Below are 22272 nucleotides of genomic sequence, written 5' to 3'. Positions count from 1 at the left end.
ATTCATAATCCCGTTATACTAAACAATATCACAACAATCAGATGCATTTATTTATCTTACAACTCATACAAATTACGCAATTATTGAAATATCCATGCTCTGATATATGCATAAGTCCATAGTAACTAATTTTACATACTTCAACCACGTTTCCAAATGTACTTTCTAACATAACGCATTAATAAATGCACTAGTTTACTACGAAGTATCTTAATAGTGAATTACAAAATTAACTCTAACCACAAGCTAACAATCTACATAATTCCGTCTCGCATCTAATAATTCTATACGTAAGGCTCAAGCCCATTTCTCAAATACGCATGTAAATGAAACACTACAAAGGTATTTGTACATACTAACGATCATATTAATTGTGTGTACATACTACAAATAATTACAATTATGATGACGTATTATTCTGCAAAATCGAGCAAATAGTTTACTGGTTCTTTCGAAGCTTTGTCTTTCCTTAAAATCTACCTCTAAGTTATCCCGTCAGATTACGAGTGGCTTCTTCCTCGGGGTAAACCCTATTGATGTGCAATCCTTCCAGACGTATACTGATTTACCCTTACGATTGCGAAAGGTATCATTCGAGTCTGAATTGTAATCACTTCATCTATCTCAATTTTTCACTGGATATCGCTGTGGACCGATCTGATCAAACTTAGCAGACAATGTCCCTCTCGCTGCCTGTCAACGTGGGGACGGATAAGAACACACCCCGTTCACCCGTGGACTTTCCTTTGACCATTGAACTAACCTTTAACATATAGGTGTGATAACGGCAAGCCTTTGTTAAGTGATGCGAGCGGTCGCCTTTGCTGACTGAAGTTTTCGGTCTCTGGCTGATCGTGGTAACCTTTCATAAGAGTTAAACACTAACTCCGTGGCAATCTTTAGAGATGAAACACATGGCCGTTGTGACATTCACAAAATGGGTAGATTATAGCTTAAAGAAAGGATGGTCATATCAACATTGGTTTTCATAAAATGACATTTTATATCTAGTTAGGTTTTCATAAAATGACATTTTATATCTAGTTAGTTTTAAGCGTAAATGGAGACGATCTGACGGTGTTCACTATAGCCACAACAGCGGCCATCTTAAAAATCTTGTCAACGCTATTCCATCTGAACGGAAACTCATAGTAACATAGTTTTCTTTAAAGCACTTCTTATACTATCTGGCTTAATACTAAATGAAATGTGTCGACCTGATATCCAATCTGGACGTCACGGTAGTCATCTTGAAAATCTTGCTTTCACTACTTAACCTGAACGGAAAGTCATATTGCCATAAGTTTTTTTTAGAAGACCTCTTATTGTGTCTAGTTGGTCGTAAATAAAAGCGGCGTCGTTCTGATGTCCAACATGGCAACAAATAGCGGCTGTCTTGAAAATATTCCGATCACTACTCCACCTGAATATGTGGTAATATGAATATGGATTTTTTTTACTAAACAACTTCTTATGATATCTCATTGGTCCTAATGGTGCCATTCAGAGACACCATTTCTCCTAATGAATGGTCATACCAGCATCGGACTTTCCTTGAAAGACTTCTAATGATGTCTAGTTAGTCGTAAATAACAATGGTGCCGATCCAACTTCTATTATGACTACCATAACGGCCATTTTGAAAATCCTATTATCACCACTTTCATATCGACAGTGCTTTCGCCAGAAAGAATTCTCATTATGCCTATTTCGCAATCTAATATCCAAATATTGTCACAATGGGATCAGTCCTGACAATTTTGCTATCATTACTCCTCTAAAATGTAAGGTCGTATCACGAGAAGATAGTCTAAACACTCGGTAGTTATACTGAAGTAATGATCTTATCTTGAATTCATAAAAATTCTTTTCATTCCTAGAGTGTCAGCCATTTGAAGAACTGTCGTTATAATCGCAGAACCGTATGAAAAAAAGACAAAACAAAGAAATTAATAAAGATTACACAATACATATTAAATGTATAAAAAGAAAGAAAAAAGAAAGAAAACTAGATCAATTAATATGTTCTATTAAATACGCACGGTCATAGCTTTCTTTTATGCTGCTTAAACCCTGCTACACACGCACAGACACACGAACAAAGTAGTAAATAAACATTTCTATATAAGTACTTAACATATATTATAATTTTCATTGTCGATTAATACAATCGATTCGGATTGATTGGAGATGTTTCAGCTGCGCCAAAGGAAAACACTTCCGTTTTACAGAAGCGGTTCTAAACACTTGAGCTATGGTTTGATTACAAAACGTAGTTAAAGTAAAATACACGTTTATGAGAAATACATCTTACAGCATGAATGACCCTTGTAAGATCCTGTTTATTTAATTTCAAGCCACTCACTGAATTAGATAATATATCCTTGCACATGAAAAACCTTTATTCTCTCTTAAGCGCGCTATACACAGAATAACAACGCAGCGAGGATTGCATGTAGTTGATATGTTCACATTTATCAAAGGCAGTGCTCGTTTCAAGTGATGTTTGTGAAACTAATTTAACAAGTTATACCCTTTGTTAGCCTTGGCGGTCAAATTTATGAAACGAGTTGAATCATTTCTATCCTTCGCCAGCCTTGACGAACAAAAGATTGAAATTAATCAACGAACGTAATAAATCTAATATAAAATTAGCACAAATTTAAGCACGGTCGTCTTGATCACTTGACAAGGAAAGTATTATTAAACAAAACCCAAAAATTCGCAGTGAAATGCCTCGAAAGCATATTCGGATTGCTTGGGCACTACGCTTTCCCCTCTATCATGTGATAACACAGCGAGTTGTTATGAAACATGTTAGGTATTAGAAATATCACCCTCTATAACACAATAGTCATGTGATAAAATATCAGCCTATATAACGTAATAGTCATGTGATAAAATATCAGCCTTTAACACAGTAGTCATGTGATACAATGTCAGTCTATATAACACAATTATCATGTGATAAAATATCATCCTATATAACACAGTGGACATATGATAAAATATCGGCATATATAACACTGTGGACAAACGATAACAATTAGCCTCTATAACAACAATAGTCATGTGATAAAATGTCAGCCTATATATAGCACAATGGACATGTCTATAAACGATCGGCCTATAAGACGGCAGTCATGTGATAAAACATCAGCTTATACTCATTAGTCACGTGATAAAATTGATATCTTCAATTTTCTCACAAACGGTTTGGCTTGGTGGTTAAACGCCATTTGTCAGCACATGATAAGGTAGCTGTATATGACGGACAGTATAAATGGTGGAGGCCACATTCGACGAGCTGAGACTCGAACACGCGCGGATAAAGGCGTCCATAAAGCGCATTAGACCACTCGGCCACCCTGGGTCCCTTCGACACCACTCGGTCACCCTGTGTCCCTTAGACACCACTCTGCCACCCTGTGTCCCTTCGACACCACTCGGCCATCCTGGGTCCCTTCGACACCACTCGGCCACCCTGGGTCCACTCGACAGCGGAAAAGCGTCGCAACATAGCCACATAAATGCAATGCATTCGGTAAATTTACCCATTAATATCAAACTAATGCAATAATGTTTAACATAGAAACAATTATAGTACTCGAGAAAAGGACTTGTGTATTAACCATGTAATTCAATCATCGATATGTAGTACAGGAGATGTACCTGAAACTACATATAATGTTGACGTGGATTGTGTGTGTGTGTGTGTGTGTGTGTGTGTGTGTGTGTGTGTTTAGAGATATTTTAAACGTAATAAAACCACTCCATTAATTTACCTCATAACGATATTTAAAGCCAAATAAACCACTCTATTAATTTACCACATAACGGTATTTAAAGCCAAATAAACCACTCCATTAATTTACCTCATAAGGATATTTAAAGCCAAACAAACCACTCCATTAATCTACCTCATAACGGTATTTAAAGCCAAAATGAACTGTTCCGTTACATTAACTGATCAATTAATGATGAAAGGTGAGACTTATTACCCGCAGATCATGTCATAAGCATGAGCTTCAGTATCACCGATAGTAACAATTAGCGAGGCAGATGGACGTTAATACACAGTACTTGAAATAGTACATAAACGCGAGATTTTTGTCGTTAAGGTAAATGGATTTACATCAAGAAAGAAAGTTTTATTTCGTGAATATGTTCTTCAGATAATGTGTTTAAAGACAGCTGCACCCTTATGTTGGCTTTATTAACTAGGATTGCTTTCTCTGCGAAAAATATCCAATATGTATATAAAATAAAATTCCTAAACAGCTGTTTTCAATCTAGATTTGTGAAAAATAAAGATGAAAAGCCAGTCTATATTAAGTGAAATTAGTTTGACTCTTTTAATCATATAAGTACTTATGGAACCAGCCTGTATATGTCTCATAGGAAAATTTCATACTTCTAAACTGATGTAAATATACCTACATTCTGTTTTTTTTTTTTGCAGAAAGGTTTCCTAGACAGGGCACCAGACGTCAGCTATATCAAGAGAACAGCTACAACGAAACTCTCATGGCTCAGGAAGATTATCAGAAGGAGGCCTTGCTAGCAGACGACACGTGCTATCATCAGTTTAGGAAACCGCCAAAAATAGAGCATGCAACCTACAAAATTATGTACGAGTATATCAGGCAGAAAAATTTGTGGGGAATAATTGCAAACTATACCTGTATTGATGGATATCATCTAGAAGATCAACACTCCCGCTTTTACTTCTGCCGATGGTACGGGTGGAGAGCAAAAGTTGCTCCCAAATGCGTTAAAGGTAGTTTTGTATCCAGGACTTTATTTGGTGACTCAGTGGTTAGCGTCCCAGACTAGTAGGGATGGGTTCGAATCCTACCATCGTATCGACCCTTATCGCACCGCGGTATGTCCTTGGGGAAGACAATTTAATCCAGTTGCATCGGCACTAAATAACCTATTTGTGTTGCTGTGCCGTGTAATACCAAATAAACCCATCTATCTCATTTATCAACTTTTGTATGTTGCCTAAAATAAAGAGAGAAACGTTTAACGGTTATTTTTTTTAAAAGATATTTTTAGAAGGAATTTGTAAAATTAGTTCAGAGCGGGTGTGTGCTTTTCCATTTCTTACATACATTACAAAGAATAGATCTAATAAAGTAAGCTTTTGCCATCACAGAAGACCGTCCTGACTCTGTCAGAAACACTTCTTAATTACAGTTTCTTAAAACAAACTTTACCTCGATATTTAAAGTTGTAGGCTTAAAAAAGCATTCTTGCACAAAAGAGTGAACATTGATTGAGTGGAGTATCATGTTCATGGGGAAAGGAAGCAGGATACTGACAGCAGGACTACGTGTCAACTGACTGTACAAAGTTGGAGCTTGACTGATAGGACGTTTTGTTTCTCTAGAGTTAAGATAAACTGTGCTAGTACCATAAAGTGTGTATGATGTCAACTATCTTGATTATGAGCGTTATACGACCTCACAGTAGTTTTCAGCCTATCTTGATCGTGTAAGGTATAAGACCTCACAATAGTTCTCATTCTATTTTGATTGTATACACTATACGACCTCACAGTAGTTTTCGGTCTATCTTGATTATGCATTATACGACTTCACAGGCGTTCTCAGATGATCTTGATTATGTACATTTCGCGACATGATAGTAATCCTCAGCTCATCTTGATGGTGTACATTATGCGACCTCGCAGTAGTCCTCGGCCCATATTGATCATGTACATCATACGACCTCGCAGTCATTTTCAGCCCAGCTTGATCATATACATCATACCACCTCGCAGTAGTTTTCAGCCCATCTTGATAATGTACGTCATACGACCTCACAGTAGTTTTCAGCCCAACGTGATAGGATACATTATAAGACACCATAGTAGTTCTCAGCCGATTTTGATCGTGTACATCTTAAGACCTCACAGTAGTTCTCAGCCGATCTTGACCATGTGCATTTCATGACCTCATAGTAGTATTCAGCCAGTCTTGATGGTGTATATTGTGCGACCTCACTGTAGTTCTCAGCTCATCTTGGTGTTATTTTATTATATGACCTCACAGTAGTTTTCATCTCATCTTGATCATGTACATTATACGACCTCACAGTATTTTTCAGTCTGTCTTGATGCTATATATTATAAGACCTTACAGTAGTTCTCATCCCATCTTGATGGTGTATATTGTGCGACCTCACTGTAGTTCTCAGCTCATCTTGGTGTTATATATTATATGACCTCACATTAGTTTTCATCTCATCTTGATCATGTACATTATACGACCTCACAGACGTTTTCAGTCTGTCTTGATGCTATATATTATAAGACCTTACAGTAGTTCTCATCCCATCTTGACGATGTACATTCACGACCTCATAGTAGTTCTCGTCCCATCTTGATGATGTACATTCACGACCTCATAGTAGTTCTCATCCCATCTTGATGATGTACATTCACGACCTCATAGTAGTTCTCATCACATCTTGATGATGTACATTGACGACCTCATAGTAGTCCGCAGCCCATCTTGATGGTGTACATTATGCGACGTCACTGTAGTTCTCAACTCATCTTGATGATGTACATTATACGACCTCACAGTTGTTCTCATCATTTCATGATAGTGTACATTATTCGACCTCACTGTTGTTCTCAGCCTGTCATGATAGTGTATATTATACGACGTCATTGTTGTTCTCATCCTGTCATGATAGTGTATACTATACGACGTCGCTGTATTTCCCACAGTATCTTACAATTATTCAGCGAATTTGAAAAGTAAAAGCTGTCCTTTTTCAGATGTTAAAGAATACGATCCCTGTCAGCCCAATAACGGCGGATGTGGAGACGTTTGTGTGTCATACCCGGACGGATCATATCAATGTGAATGCTCCAAAGGGTACGTCCTAGGTGCGGACAAGAGGCGTTGTGTAGGTAAATGGTTCTTCGCAGAATTACAAACTGTTCTTTATCAGCATACCGAGACATCGTCTACAGACGTGTAAAATGCTTTATTTTGATGCCGTAATCATTATAATTATGTCCCCTTTGGTAAATATATCCCGTGAATGTCACATGGTTGTGGTTCTATCCTATGGTGAGACGTACAAAAACTAATGTGTATCTTTCTCAGCAATAAATTCAACTCTTTTTTCTTTAGCAAGTATTTAATAGAATCGGGTGTTTGGCTCACACATTGGACAATAGTATAACACCTTCATAGAAATCATATTCCCTGGTGACAATTTATGTGGAAAATTAGTAGAAATTCAAGAAAACGTATTTAAATAAAAGGAAAATAAAACATGTTGTTTTTTTTATATCGTTACCTTTGCTATGTACTTGTATCAAGAAGAAAGTAATATCGGCAACATAGTCAAAACAATTTTTCTGAGTCAATACCCTGTTTCGTATCGTATTACACCGTGGATATCATTTTCATTTGAGTCGTGACACCTAACGTCTTTTCTGGACTAATTTCCTACATTTAATTTCCCAAATTTGGCAATCAAAATATAAAAACAAAGCGTTATGTTATATTTCCTTGCAGATCTGGATGAGTGTAAATTTGGAAACTGGAACTGTGAGCATTATTGTGTCAACGTCATTGGGAGCTATTTTTGTAGATGTCCGAAAGGATATCTCTCAGATGATGCAAGATGTTTGGGTATGTCGAAAAAACAGGATTCTGTTGTTTTCATAAAAATACTTAGCGAATTTGACTTGGAGTTTCTTTGAACACCTGAGCTTATACGTAGTTCGTGTTCAATAAAAAGACTTGCATTATGTCAACGTCATACTGTACATGTACAATTTTACCGTTTTTACTCTTCCAATTTTTAACTTGGTAGATTGGTGCTCACAATGTGGGTTGTGACTGGGGCAGCATTGCGCGATTAAACCGTATTTTGTTTATATTAATGGCAAAGTTCATTATTTTAATTAACCTAAATACATTTAATCAGACATTCGCGAGCAAGCGTGCTAAGATGTGCTGAAGGCATAGGCAGGTAACACCAGGTGGGTAAGTTATTTTAAAACATTGATTGACTGCATAATTTTGGAACACTGTGTAGTATTTGGAAGAAAGTAAATTATCATTTAAAATGAAAATTTAATCATTGAATCTACATTATTATATGTACACTGCTATGCATATTTGATTTACTTGTATCTGATTTAATATATATTTATTTCAATTTAATTGTTTGTCAGTTTTAATTTTTTTTTATTTTATTACAGGCTATTGTAATGTAAATTTATTCTTTAGAGGTGATACTTTTTTTCATAAAATATTTTGACCTTGACTGTTAGTTTATAAACACCAGGTATTGATCTAAATTCTTACCTTGTTTCAAAATTTGTGGCAACCACGTAAACAAGTTCTATCTTTATTTTAAGATAATAATAATAATAATAATAATAATAATAATAATAATAATAATAATAATAATAATTATGAGGACTTTGTATAGCGCCTAAACTTTAGAAGCTCTAAGCGCTTTGCAACATTAGACAACACCTATAAGATAAAAAATACATATAATTAAATTATTACAAAAACAAACACCATGAAATTAGAAAAACATTAAAAAAATAAAAAACATGCTGAGAATATTTCAGGTAGGAAACATTATTACGTCTTTTAAGTTTGTTCTTTCAGTCGAAATAAGTAAGTTTTGAGAGCCCTCTTGAATGTGATCACTGTGTCTTTATGTCTAAGTTCAGTGGGCAATTCATTCCACGTTGCTGGGCCCTGGTATGCAAAAGAACGCTGTCCATATGACTTTGTTTTCATAGTGGGAATAATGAGTATACGATTGTCAGAAGAGGAGCTTAAGTATCTTGCTGGTGTGTACACATGGGTGAGGTCGGATAGGTATGTTGGACTAGAGTCCGACAGTGAAACGTAGCACAGAGAACAAATTTTGTGTTTGATTCTGGATCGAATGGATAGCCAGTGTAGGGTACAGAGCAGCGGGGAGGTGTGCTCTGATCGTGGTACTCTAAGTATGATCCGAGCAGCAGTGTTTTGAACTTTTTGAAGTTTCTGGAGTAGATATTGAGATGAACCAGACAGAATTGAGTTACAATAGTCCAGTCTTGAAAGTACTAATGAACACACAAGTGTTTTAGTGGCATCAGCTGAAAGATATTTACGAATTGAGCTGATGCGTCTCAGCTCAAGATATGCAGCCTTGCATATGTTCATGACATGTTGATGCAATGTGAGAGTACTGTCCAGACTAACACACTGATTGTGTGAATTTAATGTTGGCGTTGCTGATATTTATTGTTTGAGGTAAAGGATGTGAATAAGAAAGTCTTTGTGTTGTGATCAAAATGGCCTCAATTTGATTGATTGTTGTCGAGGTCATGATGGGACTTCTTGCTTAAGATGTAAACAAATTTGTTTTATTTTTTATTTCTTAGAGTAAAACGATTGGTTTTCGCCAGGGTCACACTGGTAGACGTGATCTTTAACAAGTACTTATTTTCTATAAGCTTAGAGAAGATGATCACGTGACCCCTTGTTTACGTTTTTGAAGAGCATATAACCTCTATTTTGGAAAATTATTCTCAGTGGAAGCTGGGCTGTTACACTGGATGTTTTATGTTGTGCTGTTTGGAGGTATTTCAAATTACTTGGATTCAAAAGGTTTAATTCTGTTATTCTTCTGGAAAATGCACGTGCTCATGTGAGATTCTTAATCAAAGACAGTTCTTATAAGAAATTTATTTTGATTTCCAAAACTGGAGTGATATTTCTTGTTTCTACAAGGAACTGTTGACTTCAACACTACATATTGCAGCATACGTCATCGTCTTCCATCTTGGATTCTTCGTCTTGATTCGACCTTGAAATCAGTAGAACATTTTGTTATTAGGACTACTAACATTTTAATCTTGGATTATTCTTGGATTATTTTGGATTTGATTCTATAAAATTTTTACAGAATTCTTCTAGGAAATTATTGTATTTTTTCAAAGCTTGTTGTTTTCACTCTTTCTTGTCTTACTGTTTATTCGAGCCTAAACACGTGACATAAGATCACTGCATGAATACATAAACTATGCGTTTTGTAAGTTCAGAACTTTATATCGACACAGAGTCAATAGTGTAAATTAATTTGTACGTTTTAATGACATATTGTCTCACAAAATCTTACCATGAAGTATTTCCTTTTTGGATTTCAAGTTAATATTTTTGTTTGCTCATTAAACATTTAAAGAAATAGATTTATGGCCAGTTCACTGCTTAAGACTGGAAATAAAGACAGAAATAACATATTCATATATGACTCACACACACCGAAATAAATGTATTACATTTAATACTTTATCAAAATCTCAGATAAATCAGGTTACAGTGCCGAAGTTTGTATGAAACAGAAATCATGTTACACGCAATGTCATTGCCTGCATGACACAGAAATCAGCATATATGAAATATCATTGCTTGTTTGACATATAAATCAGGTTACAAGAAACGAGAGTGTTTGTTTTACATATACATCAGACTACATGTAATCATATAGTTCGTATGAATGAGTATGTGTGTGTGTGTGTGTGATTTGGATTTTTAACGTAGACAGTGTTTAATATATGAATGGCTCAATTTTTATTAATTAAACTATGTAACAATTCTTGATTTACTTTATGCCCGCTGTCAGGTGATTAATTCGACCTTGGATCGATGGTTCTACAATGTCAGGGTAAACCCATCCTAGGATGATGTGTTTTAATGAACTGTTAGTCAGTGATCGATCAAATTGCTGTGCAAGATTCCAATACTTTATGCAAGTAAATTGCCCAAGCACAATAGTTTTTGCAATATATTCTGCCACGTATCTTTCTGATGCGAGCCTTTTGCATGCATATTGTTGAATATCAAGAGACGTAGAATGGATATAACTATTCTTGAACAATTTGTTGTTGTTGTGTGTCTACCTCCACCTTTTGAGACAGAATTATTTTTGACGTGAACTATCTGAAAAGTCTCTTGGATGATGTTCCACCTGAGAAAATCTTGGACTTTTTGAGTGAATGCGGTTTATATCAATTTTGTTTAATATATGCTGTAAGGATTTTAGTTATGTTTCTTTTATCATGTATTTCATGAAATTCCTACAATTTTAATATTTCTTTACAATTTACATTTTATATTGTTGTTATTGATATTTACATTTATTTGGAAGTTTTGGATTTCCAAAATTGTTTGCAATATATTTTTACATTTTTCGAACTTTTCTTTTATTTGACACAATATAGTCACAGCTGTGCTGAGGTGCCGTAAACCGCTACCGACCTACCTACCTACCTACATACATGCATGCATGCATACATACATACATACATACATACATACATACATACATACATACATACATACATACATATCCCATAAAGTCAATGGTATGTTAATGTCACGTGTGTAGATAAATGTTCTAACACCTACCGTGAGCATTTGAACGTATGGACAAAAAATTTAAATTTAAGAAGAGCTAGTGTTGATTGTGTGTGTGTGTGTGTGTGTGTGTGTGTGTGTGTGTGTCTGTGTGTGTGTGATTTTGATTTTTAACGTAGCTTTAACAATTTTTCCAGTCATATCGCTCCGATGTCTGCAGTTTGGCAATTTATAGTGATGTCTAGCACTGAGGCATCATGCCGCAGACATGTATCATCATGTCCCGCCAGTCATAGTATCCTGACACCAGGCCCACCAGTCCTAACACGAACCTATTAATGTTGCTAGTACCATTTTTATAAGTGTTTGGTATGACTCGGCCGGGCTTCGAACCCACTGCATCCCGCATCCGAGGCGGACGCTCTAAGCACTTATGCCACCGGTGCGGTCTGTAGTTTGTATGACACATAAATCATAACATATGAAACGTCATTGTTCGTTTTACATAGAAATCAGGTCACATGTAATGATATTGTTTGAATGACATCAGTATTTTGTATGACATTAAATCACAATATGTTACAACTCAGTTATACTACTTAATTTAATACAAACAAGATTTGAGATTAATTTATAGTGAAAAGGCATTATGAGACATTATATTATATATCTTATCAACATGACAGTAAATAATCGTACTTACATGATAGTAAAAAATCGTACTTTTGTATTATAACGTAATTCACTTAATTATCTCGAAGCGAAATACTATATTCATGTTACGAAATTCAATCATTTTGATAGACGTGGATGAATGTGCCACACGGGAGTCTAATGACTGCGTTGGAGATTGCATCAACATACCTGGATCTTACACCTGTAACTGCAGCCTGCCTGGCTTTGCACCTAGCACAGACAAAATACAATGCGAAGGTATAAACTACCTCACGAATTTGCGATCATGTGTCTTTGTTGTTTGCGGTCGTGAAAAAGAGAAAAATGTTAAACAGATTTAAGCAGAAAAAAATGTCAAGCATAGATACATGAACCTTTTTAGCATCATTGATATCTTTATCTAAATTGTATACCCAGTTGAAACGCAAAAGCATCGGATATTTATGAATATCTTTGCCCTCGTGTCTCATAATTATAAATTAGTGAAGAAAACAAATATGCCTTCCAATCATTCAGCAAGAATCTACGTGTGTGTGTGTGTGTGTCAGAGAGAGAGAGAGAGAGAGAGAGAACACGTAGCCCTGGATCCCACATTGTATATATGGATACACGATTATATTAAAAAGATTAATACAGAATGACACAAACGTGACACAAGAGGTTAGAGGGTTGTAATTCGTTTCACCCTGGAATCCAACCCATGCATCGAGTAACGGAATCCATCGCTTAAGACTCATACACCGCCGCTTTAATCCACCCCGTCATAACCTAATTCCCACCTCACCGCCAAAAAAGGGCAAAAGTCAGGCCGAAGGATAGGGTTCGAAGGGCACGAAACCAACTCGTCAGAGATTTAGAAAGTAAACCTCTTACACGTATGCACCCATCCATTCTCCCCCTCCCCCATATCGCCACAGTGGCTTTGTCACTTTTTGGAACTTGTTTTTCCCATTTATGAAATACATCTACCTAGATCTTTGTTATTTAAGCCTGTTTTTTTTATATAAATAATAATATTTAGCCCTGTTTCGTTTTTATTTTTGTTTGCGCCTTCTCTTCTCCTTTCTCTCTTCCCTTCACAACACTATGTACATATCTTAAAATATATCAGCTGTATACCCTCTAGTCTATATTTATACCCTCTAGTCTATATTTATACCCTCTAGTCTGTATGTATACCCTCTAGTCTATATTTATACCCTCTAGTCTATATTTATACCCTCTAGTCTATATTTATACCCTCTAGTCTATATTTATACCCTCTAGTCTATATGTATACCCTCTAGTCTATATTTATACCCTGCAGTCTATATTTATACCCTCTAGTCTATATTTATACCCTCTAGTCTACATGTATACCCTCTAGTCTATATTTATACCCTCTAGTCTTTATTTATACCCTCTTTATATTTATACCCTCTAGTCTATATTTATATCCTCTAGTCTATATGTATACCCTCTAGTCTATATTTATACCCTGTAGTCTACATTTATACCCTCTAGTCTATATTTATACCCTCTAGTCTACATGTATACCCTCTAGTCAATATTTATACCCTCTAGTCTATAGTTTGCAGTCAGGGTAGTACCATCAATAAAAGCATAAAACTAAGCTTCAAACACAAGGATGAAGTGCTGTCTTTTTAATATTTAGTTTTTCTGCATGATTCCTGAAAGCTGTTCGTGACTGAACTTGCATGACCTGTTGTACCGTGTCACGCAAACGTCATTGTTTACTAGCAGTACTCTATAACGACAAACAGTACACATTTCAAACAACTACAACAACAAATCTTAATTATTATTATTATTATTATTATCAGTTTTAACTCTCGTCACAATCGTATTCGGATACCATCGATAAATCGGGTGTTGAATAGCTTTGATTGGAAACCGAAATCAAGTGACAATTGAAAATGGGATACAGCGTCTGCTACCAAGTTAGACTACAAATTTGCAATCGCCGTACAAAAATTTGCTTTTGAATGTAGAAACAAACAAAATGAAGGACGAAAATCCTTAGAAGTAAACCCACAATCATTAATTATTTAATATAAAGATGTCAGTCTCTAGCGTCTGGTAGATACAACCCCTCTTATGTTTCTAATTACTCTACCTCACCAACATCAATCCGCACATGAAATGTGATCTAAAAAATCGAAATGTCTTTATTTTCGTCATAATGCGGCCGTTATTTTGACAAAATACACAACTCGAAGCATGATGCGTGTAAGATAAATTTGTAAAACATCGCTGTCCTAAAGTTATTGTAAAAGTTCTGAAGTTCTTTTTATCGATGTAGTAATGCAAATGTTAGTCGCACTGGCACAGAACAGAGAAAACCAATGTAAATCAACCGCTTTTGCACATAATTTATTTATTACTATAAAAAGAAATCTTCATTATTTTTTAGTAGATATAAAGGAGCAATTCTCTCTTGAACTGGAGATATTGTTTATTGTCACTCATTTCTCTGGTGAAATATTTCAATGTAACCGATATCTAACCAATAAAAGTCTCTGTCTGTCTGTCTGTCTCTCTCTCTCTCTCTCTCTCTCTCTCTCTCTCTCTCTCTCTCTATATATATATATATATATATATATATATATATATACACATGAGGTTCTTAAAGCCGAATGTCTGGCAGCTGTCATTGTTCTGATAACTTTACACGAGACTGCATTACACCCGTTCATATAGAAAACTGCTTTCAGTATATACTTGCACAATGTAATTTGCTATTAGTCAGATACTTTTTATGTCATAGACATAGACGAATGTAAGGAAAATAATGGTGGATGCGAAGATATATGCGTGAACGACTACGGTTCGTATAGATGTCTCTGTGATAAGGCCGGATACCAAGTAGGGACAGACAAACACAACTGCACAGGTAATTAACCGACTATCAATATACTGACACAGATATGTTTTCAAACAAATTCAAAATATTTTATATCCTGATTCCACACAGAGGTGCACATTTAAATGTTGAAATAATAAATGGGCATCGTACAATTAATGTAGTATTGTATTTTCTTTTTTCGGATGAATCGAATTCTCACAGCATTTATGTCGATAAGTCGAAATAAAATAAGATGTACGAATAGCTAAACTCTCTTCGTCTGAAGCTGTTTCATTCAAGAAATATAGAAGAAAAAAATTCACAAGATTCTGACATAGATTCTGTTAATATTTTAATATTTAATTTGGATATTTCTCGTTCAATTATTCAAATTGGTATTAGAGATGTTGACTGAGCTAATTAGATTAGACATAGCGCATTTTCCATACTTAGGTAACATCCATGAAAGCGACTCAATACATTATGTCCCTACTAAATTAGCATTTTTTCGTGAAGACTATGTCACACTAATGTCATTTACTAACTCTCAGAAAGAAGACTCCTTAATCACAAGTTAGAACGAGGAAAATATTAATTTAAAACAAATAAGTATCACGATATTATTTTAATTTGATTTTTTTTCTTTCACAGATATTGATGAATGTGCAAAATATGCCAGTAAGATCTGTCAAAACGGCAGATGCCTCAATACGAACCCGTCTTACACCTGTGAATGTTATAATGGATACGTACCAGGCGACAAGAATATGACGTGCAAAGGTACAAATGGGAACGATAAATTATTTACCATTGAAAATATAAGCATTTTTGGTAATGATACAGATCATGTTTCTAGTCAATCTCCCCATTTATAGACAGTGTCTAATAAACGATGCTAATAAATTCAATGAAAACCATATTTATTGATTATCACTTCCCAGGCAAATGCACACACTGCTAATGAACCATGCATTTACAGAATGTTTTTAAGAAGTCAATACAAATAAAACCAGCATGGCATGTGTATGTTCAGTTCAAATAATATTTTTACAGCTATCTTTAAACATTCTATTAAATTTAAATTTAATCTATGTTTTTGTTAAAGTATCGCGCTAAAAATAAATAAAAGGCTAATTTAATAATTGTATGAATATGATATTCTGGTACATGTTTATAAACGAAATTCCGTAAAGTACAATCACCGACGCACAAATTTACATGTTTCTGAAATGTACTTAGTGAACAAAGAAATCTAATGCTATTGTTTACAATAAAAAATATTAACAAAATAAATCTCCGATTTTTTTAAAACAGATGTCAATGAATGCATGGTCAATAACGGCGGCTGCGCTGTTACCTGTATCAATATACCCGGAAGCTATAAGTGCGCATGTCCTGATGCTGGTTATTCGCTCAGGGAAGATGGGCATTCTTGTGAAGGTATAGTTAAATGTTTATCTTTATCGTATCAAATAAAGTAAGATTAACCCCTAAAATATATGTAGTTTTGCATATTACCGTAAAATTGGTTGGAATTGGCAATTTTGACAACATTTGCAATAAACACACCATCACCACCATTGTTAAGACAATTAGCAACGACGATAACAGCAACAAAACCAACAATAATAATAGATCTATACCTTGTGAATGACTGTTATTTTATAGGCGACATTAAAATGTCGAATACATGGATGGTAAGATTTTTATCACTTGTCAGAGCTGACAGAAGCGGACTTAGTATTGCAGTTAACATCTTGATTGCCTGAAGATTACAGATGTCACTAGTCGCGAATATCAGACTGGTTCTGCTGCAGGTAAGACTTTGATGAGTTATCAAAACCCGTTAGTAAGGGAATAATGCAATATAGGTTCCGCAGCAAGTTAGGCTCGGATGACCTGTCCTCCCGAGTATCACCTCTTCTTCTTGTGATTACACGGCAACCCTCAAGAATACGCTAAGGCAATACAGTTGTTAAAATTCGGCAGAATGTCTCACATTTTCATGTTGAGATATTATTTTGGATTTTAGTCAGCAAGCGATGTAGATCGAATGTTGCGTATAAAATGCTGTTTCATTATGAGATTCCATTTTTTCCCCTTAAATGTCGTTATTATATTGAAAATTATGAATTTCCTGGAAGTCAGTTTTTGTTTCTGATCATTTTAAAGAGATCTATGATGTTGACTGAGTGAGACAACCAAGTTGCAGCGTATTTGCTGATTACGGTGAACATTTATAAACTCGAAATTGCTTTGGGCTTAATGCAGTATGATTAAAATCAATCTCCACTGTTATACATAAAGACAGAGGAGATCTGTTTTTAATCCGATTGGGCTAAAAGCTGATACCGTTTTATTTCACAGGTTTTTTTAATAACAATTTCCTATATTCACATAACGTTTGACACTTTTAAATTAATCAGACTAGTAGTTATGAGCAAGCATGCATTATTCTTGCTAGCTGTTGCAAATATGGCAGAATATATGAAGTTGAATTTAAACAATGCTACTTGTGGAGATATTGTTTCATTGTTCAATTAAATGTAATAAATTATGTTATGTGAAATTGTACTTGCACAGAAATAAGGTATAACATTACAGTTAAAAATAAGTCTAATTAAGTCCCCGCCATCCCAATACCCATATAGTTATATTTCTGTCCTTATACATTAATACATTTGGCTGGATGCTTTTGCTTTTTCTTTTTTTGTGTTTTTATTTTATATTGTTTTTTATTTTATTATTATTATATTGGGAGGGTGTTACTATGCATGTTTGAACCCGTCTCCTGTGTTTTACCTTTCAAAAATGTTCCCATCTCTCAATGTCGCGATTTTGTAGGGTGCGTGATAAGGAAGGTATACGTGCCAAATATTTAAACATTTTATGGTCTAAGGAACTGCAGTGAATATTTCAGGATCAATGGGGGTAGTGTGGGGTGGGGTGGGGTGGGTTGCTGTCGTGGCTCATTTGGTAATGTTCTGTAAAATGTGCATGTTTCATTTATGTGTTTAATGATTACTAACATACAGCTAAGAGCGTCGGGCTCGTAAATCAAAGAGCTTGGGTTAGTTACCCCCCCCCCCCAAACCAGCCCCTGTCATATGCCTTGGTCTTGGGAAATACAGTTAGCTCCTATTTCCTGAGGGTGATATGGCCAGGTTAGGTGATGAAAGTGTCTTAAAAACCAATCAACCGGTTCGACAGAAAAATATCTGGGATGAGAAAAATAAAGTTACTCTTTTACAAGCTGAAATATAGTTTCGCCTCGGATGCTGGAGGTTTCGGGTTCGAACCCTTTCCGAGTCATACCAAAGACTTATAATAATGATAGTAACAGCTGCCTCGCTGGGCGCTCATTATTAAGAGGTTATTGTTAGGACTGGTCAGCCTGGTGTCAGGATAATATGACTGGGTGGGGTCATCATGCTACATGTCTGCGGCATGATGTCCCAGTACTAGACATCACCTCAAACTGCAACACTGCAGATATCGTTGCGATATGACTGAAAAATTATTAAAACTACGTTAAAATCCAAAATACACACACACACACACACACACACACAAAATTTGGCATGCGCCTTCATTTCTACCTGTACAGTGATTTTTACTATATAAAAAAATTATTAGTTTCTTAATCAGACTTACTTAATTTAGTTCGAATTGTTTCAGTAATTTGTTAGGAAGCACTTTAATGAAAGCTCTTTGCTAAATTTGGATATCAAATAAGTACACATTGATTTAGTAGCATATCAGGGTTCCATAATATATGGAGAATGGCATGTATGCAACACCGCATAACAAAATGACATTTTAGCTAAGATCCCCCAGCAGCAAGTATTCACGTTGGGGAGCATACTAAGTATTGCAAGAATTGAGCCTCGTGACTTTCTGTGGCAAGAAATTTATTTCCAGATCTCTATGTAATAAACCAGAAGAGCTTATGGCATTGTCCATCTTTCGTCCGTACGTGTGTTAGCGCTACCCCTGCTAAACTACTTGTAGGATTGGCATTAAACTTCACACACACACACACACACACACACACACACACACACACACACACAGAGTTCTCCCTGGTCTACTTGTATCCAAAATGAACATGTCGCCGTTCGGACATCCAGCACAGCTGCCACAATGGCCATCTCGTAATTTTCTATCGCAATTCCTTCAGAATGGATGGTCGGAGGTGGGGGGGGGGGGCACATTACTAATTAATATAATATATTTCGATAAATACAAGTGTTTTTTAGTTATATACATATGGTTGTAAATTGAGTGTGTATACATGTCTGTATGTATGTTTGTAAGTTTGTAGCTATGCGTGTATGGGTATTTAATGTGCATTTAACTGTATATACGTATGTATTTTTATGCTGTACTTATGCATATATGAACTATATTGCTGCTTCAGTTTTTGCCTAAATGTATTTATGCATACATGGCTGGAAGGACGGACGACTCAACAGTAATGTGGAGATGTTAGAACATGAAAATACTACCATTAAAATGTTTATACAATTTGTCTCTTGGTAACTCTATATCTTCCCGCCCCCTCCCCCCCCCCCAGTCATTAAACACAGTTATACTTGTTATGCTTTAAGCTGGTAACTTTCATCCACACCTTAGCAATGAATCATATTTATAGTGACTCATGAATCGTTAACGATGAGTCTAAGGTCCCCAGTCTTGGCATCATATATATATATATATATATATATATATATATATATATATATATATATATATATATATATATATATATATATATATATATATATAACATTGAACAATTTAACTGGGGCAAGAATACAGGTATTCAAGGAGAGTAAACACGAATGAGTATCAGAAATCCATCAGAGGGATTCGATCGATTTTTACAAATTAATCCAGGACTAAAAGTGCATCAGACATGGAAAATCGCTTACACTGTCTCAGTCACAACTCTATAAAATGGGACATTAATTCCTATTAGAGGAATGCAAGCAAGATCTGGACTGTGTCACCTATGTGGCAAAACAAGTGTTGACCTTATTGTACACACTTCGATGAATTGTTCCTTAACCTTAGACGACAGAAACCATTTGATGGATAATCTATTGTCGTGTATGGCTCCAGAAATTTAACGTGATTTATGTGACCAGTTAGATGATCATCTACTGATTAGGTTACTTGGTAGTTCAAACGATATGCCAGCTGGTTTGGAGCTCGAGGCATGGATTGGTGTGATAAGACTATCTGCCAAGTATTTCATTAGATAAGGATATTATATTGTATATTCGATTGATTAACTAACTTATACAGAATATGAATAAATAAGCAATTGTCATGAACCATAAAGCGAGGATTATACTAACTAGTTTTATTGTGTAGTTCTGTTTTCTAAAGTTGAAACATTTTGTACTTTATTTATTTTGCTACTGGTATTTATTTATTATTTTGGTATTATAAAATATCCACAGGGCTTCATAAGTATAAACTCTCTCTCTCTCTCTCTCTCTCTCTCTCTCTCTCTCTCTCTCTCTCTCTCTCTCTCTATATATATATATATATATATATATATATATATATATATATATATATATATATATATATATATATATATATGCGTACATACATACACACAGACAAATATTATTATTATTATTATTATTATTATTATCATACAGCCAAGTGTACATTTTAGAATATTGTATACTAAAACGCCATAGACGCGGTATTCATCGATTGTAATACATGTTTTTCATTGTTGTTGTTGAGTTTAATTATAGTAGCGTTCGCACAATTGTGCATGTGCCACTTTTTTCTGACTGCACCGCAGCCTGCTAGTTGTTGCTGGGGAAGGGGATGTTGCCACCTCCCCCAGGCTTTTATGGATTCAAGGAACCCTGATAGTTTGGCCTCAATCTGTGGGTCCATAAAGGTCCCTACAGTTGAATGGTTGGCTAAAAATATGCGTAGTGTTTTTCATCACAACATCGACAATCATAATAAAATTGTACTGATGCACCTGTTTCGAAGCCAATTAGTAGTAAAGTGATGGATGAAGAAATACAAATGTATTGCCAATATTAGCACGACTTTTCTGCCAATCTACGCAATAATAGTGATAATATTCAAAACTATATAAATCCATTATTTTGGAAATAGTCACCAAAATTTTGCATTTATTTGGAATATTATTGTGCATAGTCGCAAAAATATTGCATGTATTTGCAACAGTATCATGAATAAACACATCACTTTTGACATTGTCTTTATTCTAAGAAATATTTGCGAATGTGACGTAGGTGACGGGTCTGCAAGAAACATTCACATGTTCGAACGTGTCTGTACACTTCAGTATTACATGAACTGTTTATATTTCTGTAGTTATACGATAATATGAAACTTTTCATACCCATTGCCACTTTCTCTCTTAGCTGAAAGGCGGAAGGAGTTATCTTAGATAATCGTTCATTTTCGGATGGTAACATTTTTTGGTATATGATGGGGGTGGGTGGGTGCTTTTACATGACGGCCAGTATTTGTGCTTGGGAAAGAATCTGGGAAGACCATGGGGCGAACCTTCGACCCACGGGGAAGCTCCTGGCCAGTTTTCACACACATCCGCGTTGGTCTAGCTGAGTCAAACTCACAAGGACAGAGATGAGATGTACGAGTGGTATGGGGAGACAAGCGCCTTTGACCACTCAACTACCCGGAGTTCTACGTGGGGTGCGTGTGTGTGTGTGTGTGTCTGTGTGTGTGTGTGTGTGTGTGTGCAAGATTGCGGTAGTGCAGACAATTAAACATCACCAAACCATTTATATAGTACACGGGTCATTTAAGGTATATAAGGATGTATATTCAACGCTATTTGCTGAGTGCGATCTGATTAAAGCTATACCCACTTATAATGCAGATGTGACTGGTAAAAATTATGGTTGATGTTTTGCTGACCTCTTGGCTCTTGAATTCCCGGTCCACATAATTTAGTAACGTGTTATGATAAAAAAAAAAAAACGATATCCTCGAAATCAAGTTCATCACCTTCATAAATGTGAAAAATAATATCATTCGTGAACTGATGTACACAACACGATCATGTATGGCCGTCAGTCAAATCAATTATGTCGGGGGATATGATTTTAATAGTCATTGTTGAGAGTTGAGTACAACTCGTTCACTTGTTTATCTGACTGGGTCTCCTTAAACTAAAAATAATTTAACCCAGTAACACATTAACTTGAAAGCCATAAAAGAGTTATATTTAACATAAACATCGTGACTCCTCGGTAGTATAGTGGCAAGTATCCCCGCCTGTCACGCGGGAGACCGGGGTTCAATTCCCCGCCGGGGAGG

General features: G+C 35.5%; 1 protein-coding gene and 1 non-coding gene across 2 annotated transcripts in view; both read left to right on the top strand.

The window, feature by feature from the left end:
* LOC149798068 (uncharacterized) overlaps positions 1-22272 on the top strand; it is a 103065-nt gene that overhangs the window by 50665 nt on the left and 30128 nt on the right. Inside the window, exons 4-10 of the mRNA XM_089963150.1 lie at positions 4463-4780; positions 6794-6928; positions 7545-7661; positions 12207-12335; positions 14845-14970; positions 15574-15702; positions 16237-16362. Coding sequence (XP_089819276.1) covers positions 4463-4780; positions 6794-6928; positions 7545-7661; positions 12207-12335; positions 14845-14970; positions 15574-15702; positions 16237-16362 — 1080 coding nt within the window. The remainder of the gene's footprint in view (positions 1-4462; positions 4781-6793; positions 6929-7544; positions 7662-12206; positions 12336-14844; positions 14971-15573; positions 15703-16236; positions 16363-22272) is intronic.
* Positions 22200-22271, top strand: Trnad-guc (transfer RNA aspartic acid (anticodon GUC)). Its single transcript has one exon. It is a non-coding gene; the product is annotated as a tRNA-Asp (tRNA).

This window comes from Sinohyriopsis cumingii, chromosome 6 (assembly GCF_028554795.1).
Source record: "Sinohyriopsis cumingii isolate HCF-2022 chromosome 6, ASM2855479v2, whole genome shotgun sequence".
In the NCBI taxonomy this organism is placed as follows: domain Eukaryota; kingdom Metazoa; phylum Mollusca; class Bivalvia; order Unionida; family Unionidae; genus Sinohyriopsis; species Sinohyriopsis cumingii.
Note: the sequence above shows the minus strand (reverse complement) of the source record. Positions and strands in the feature narration are given on the sequence as shown.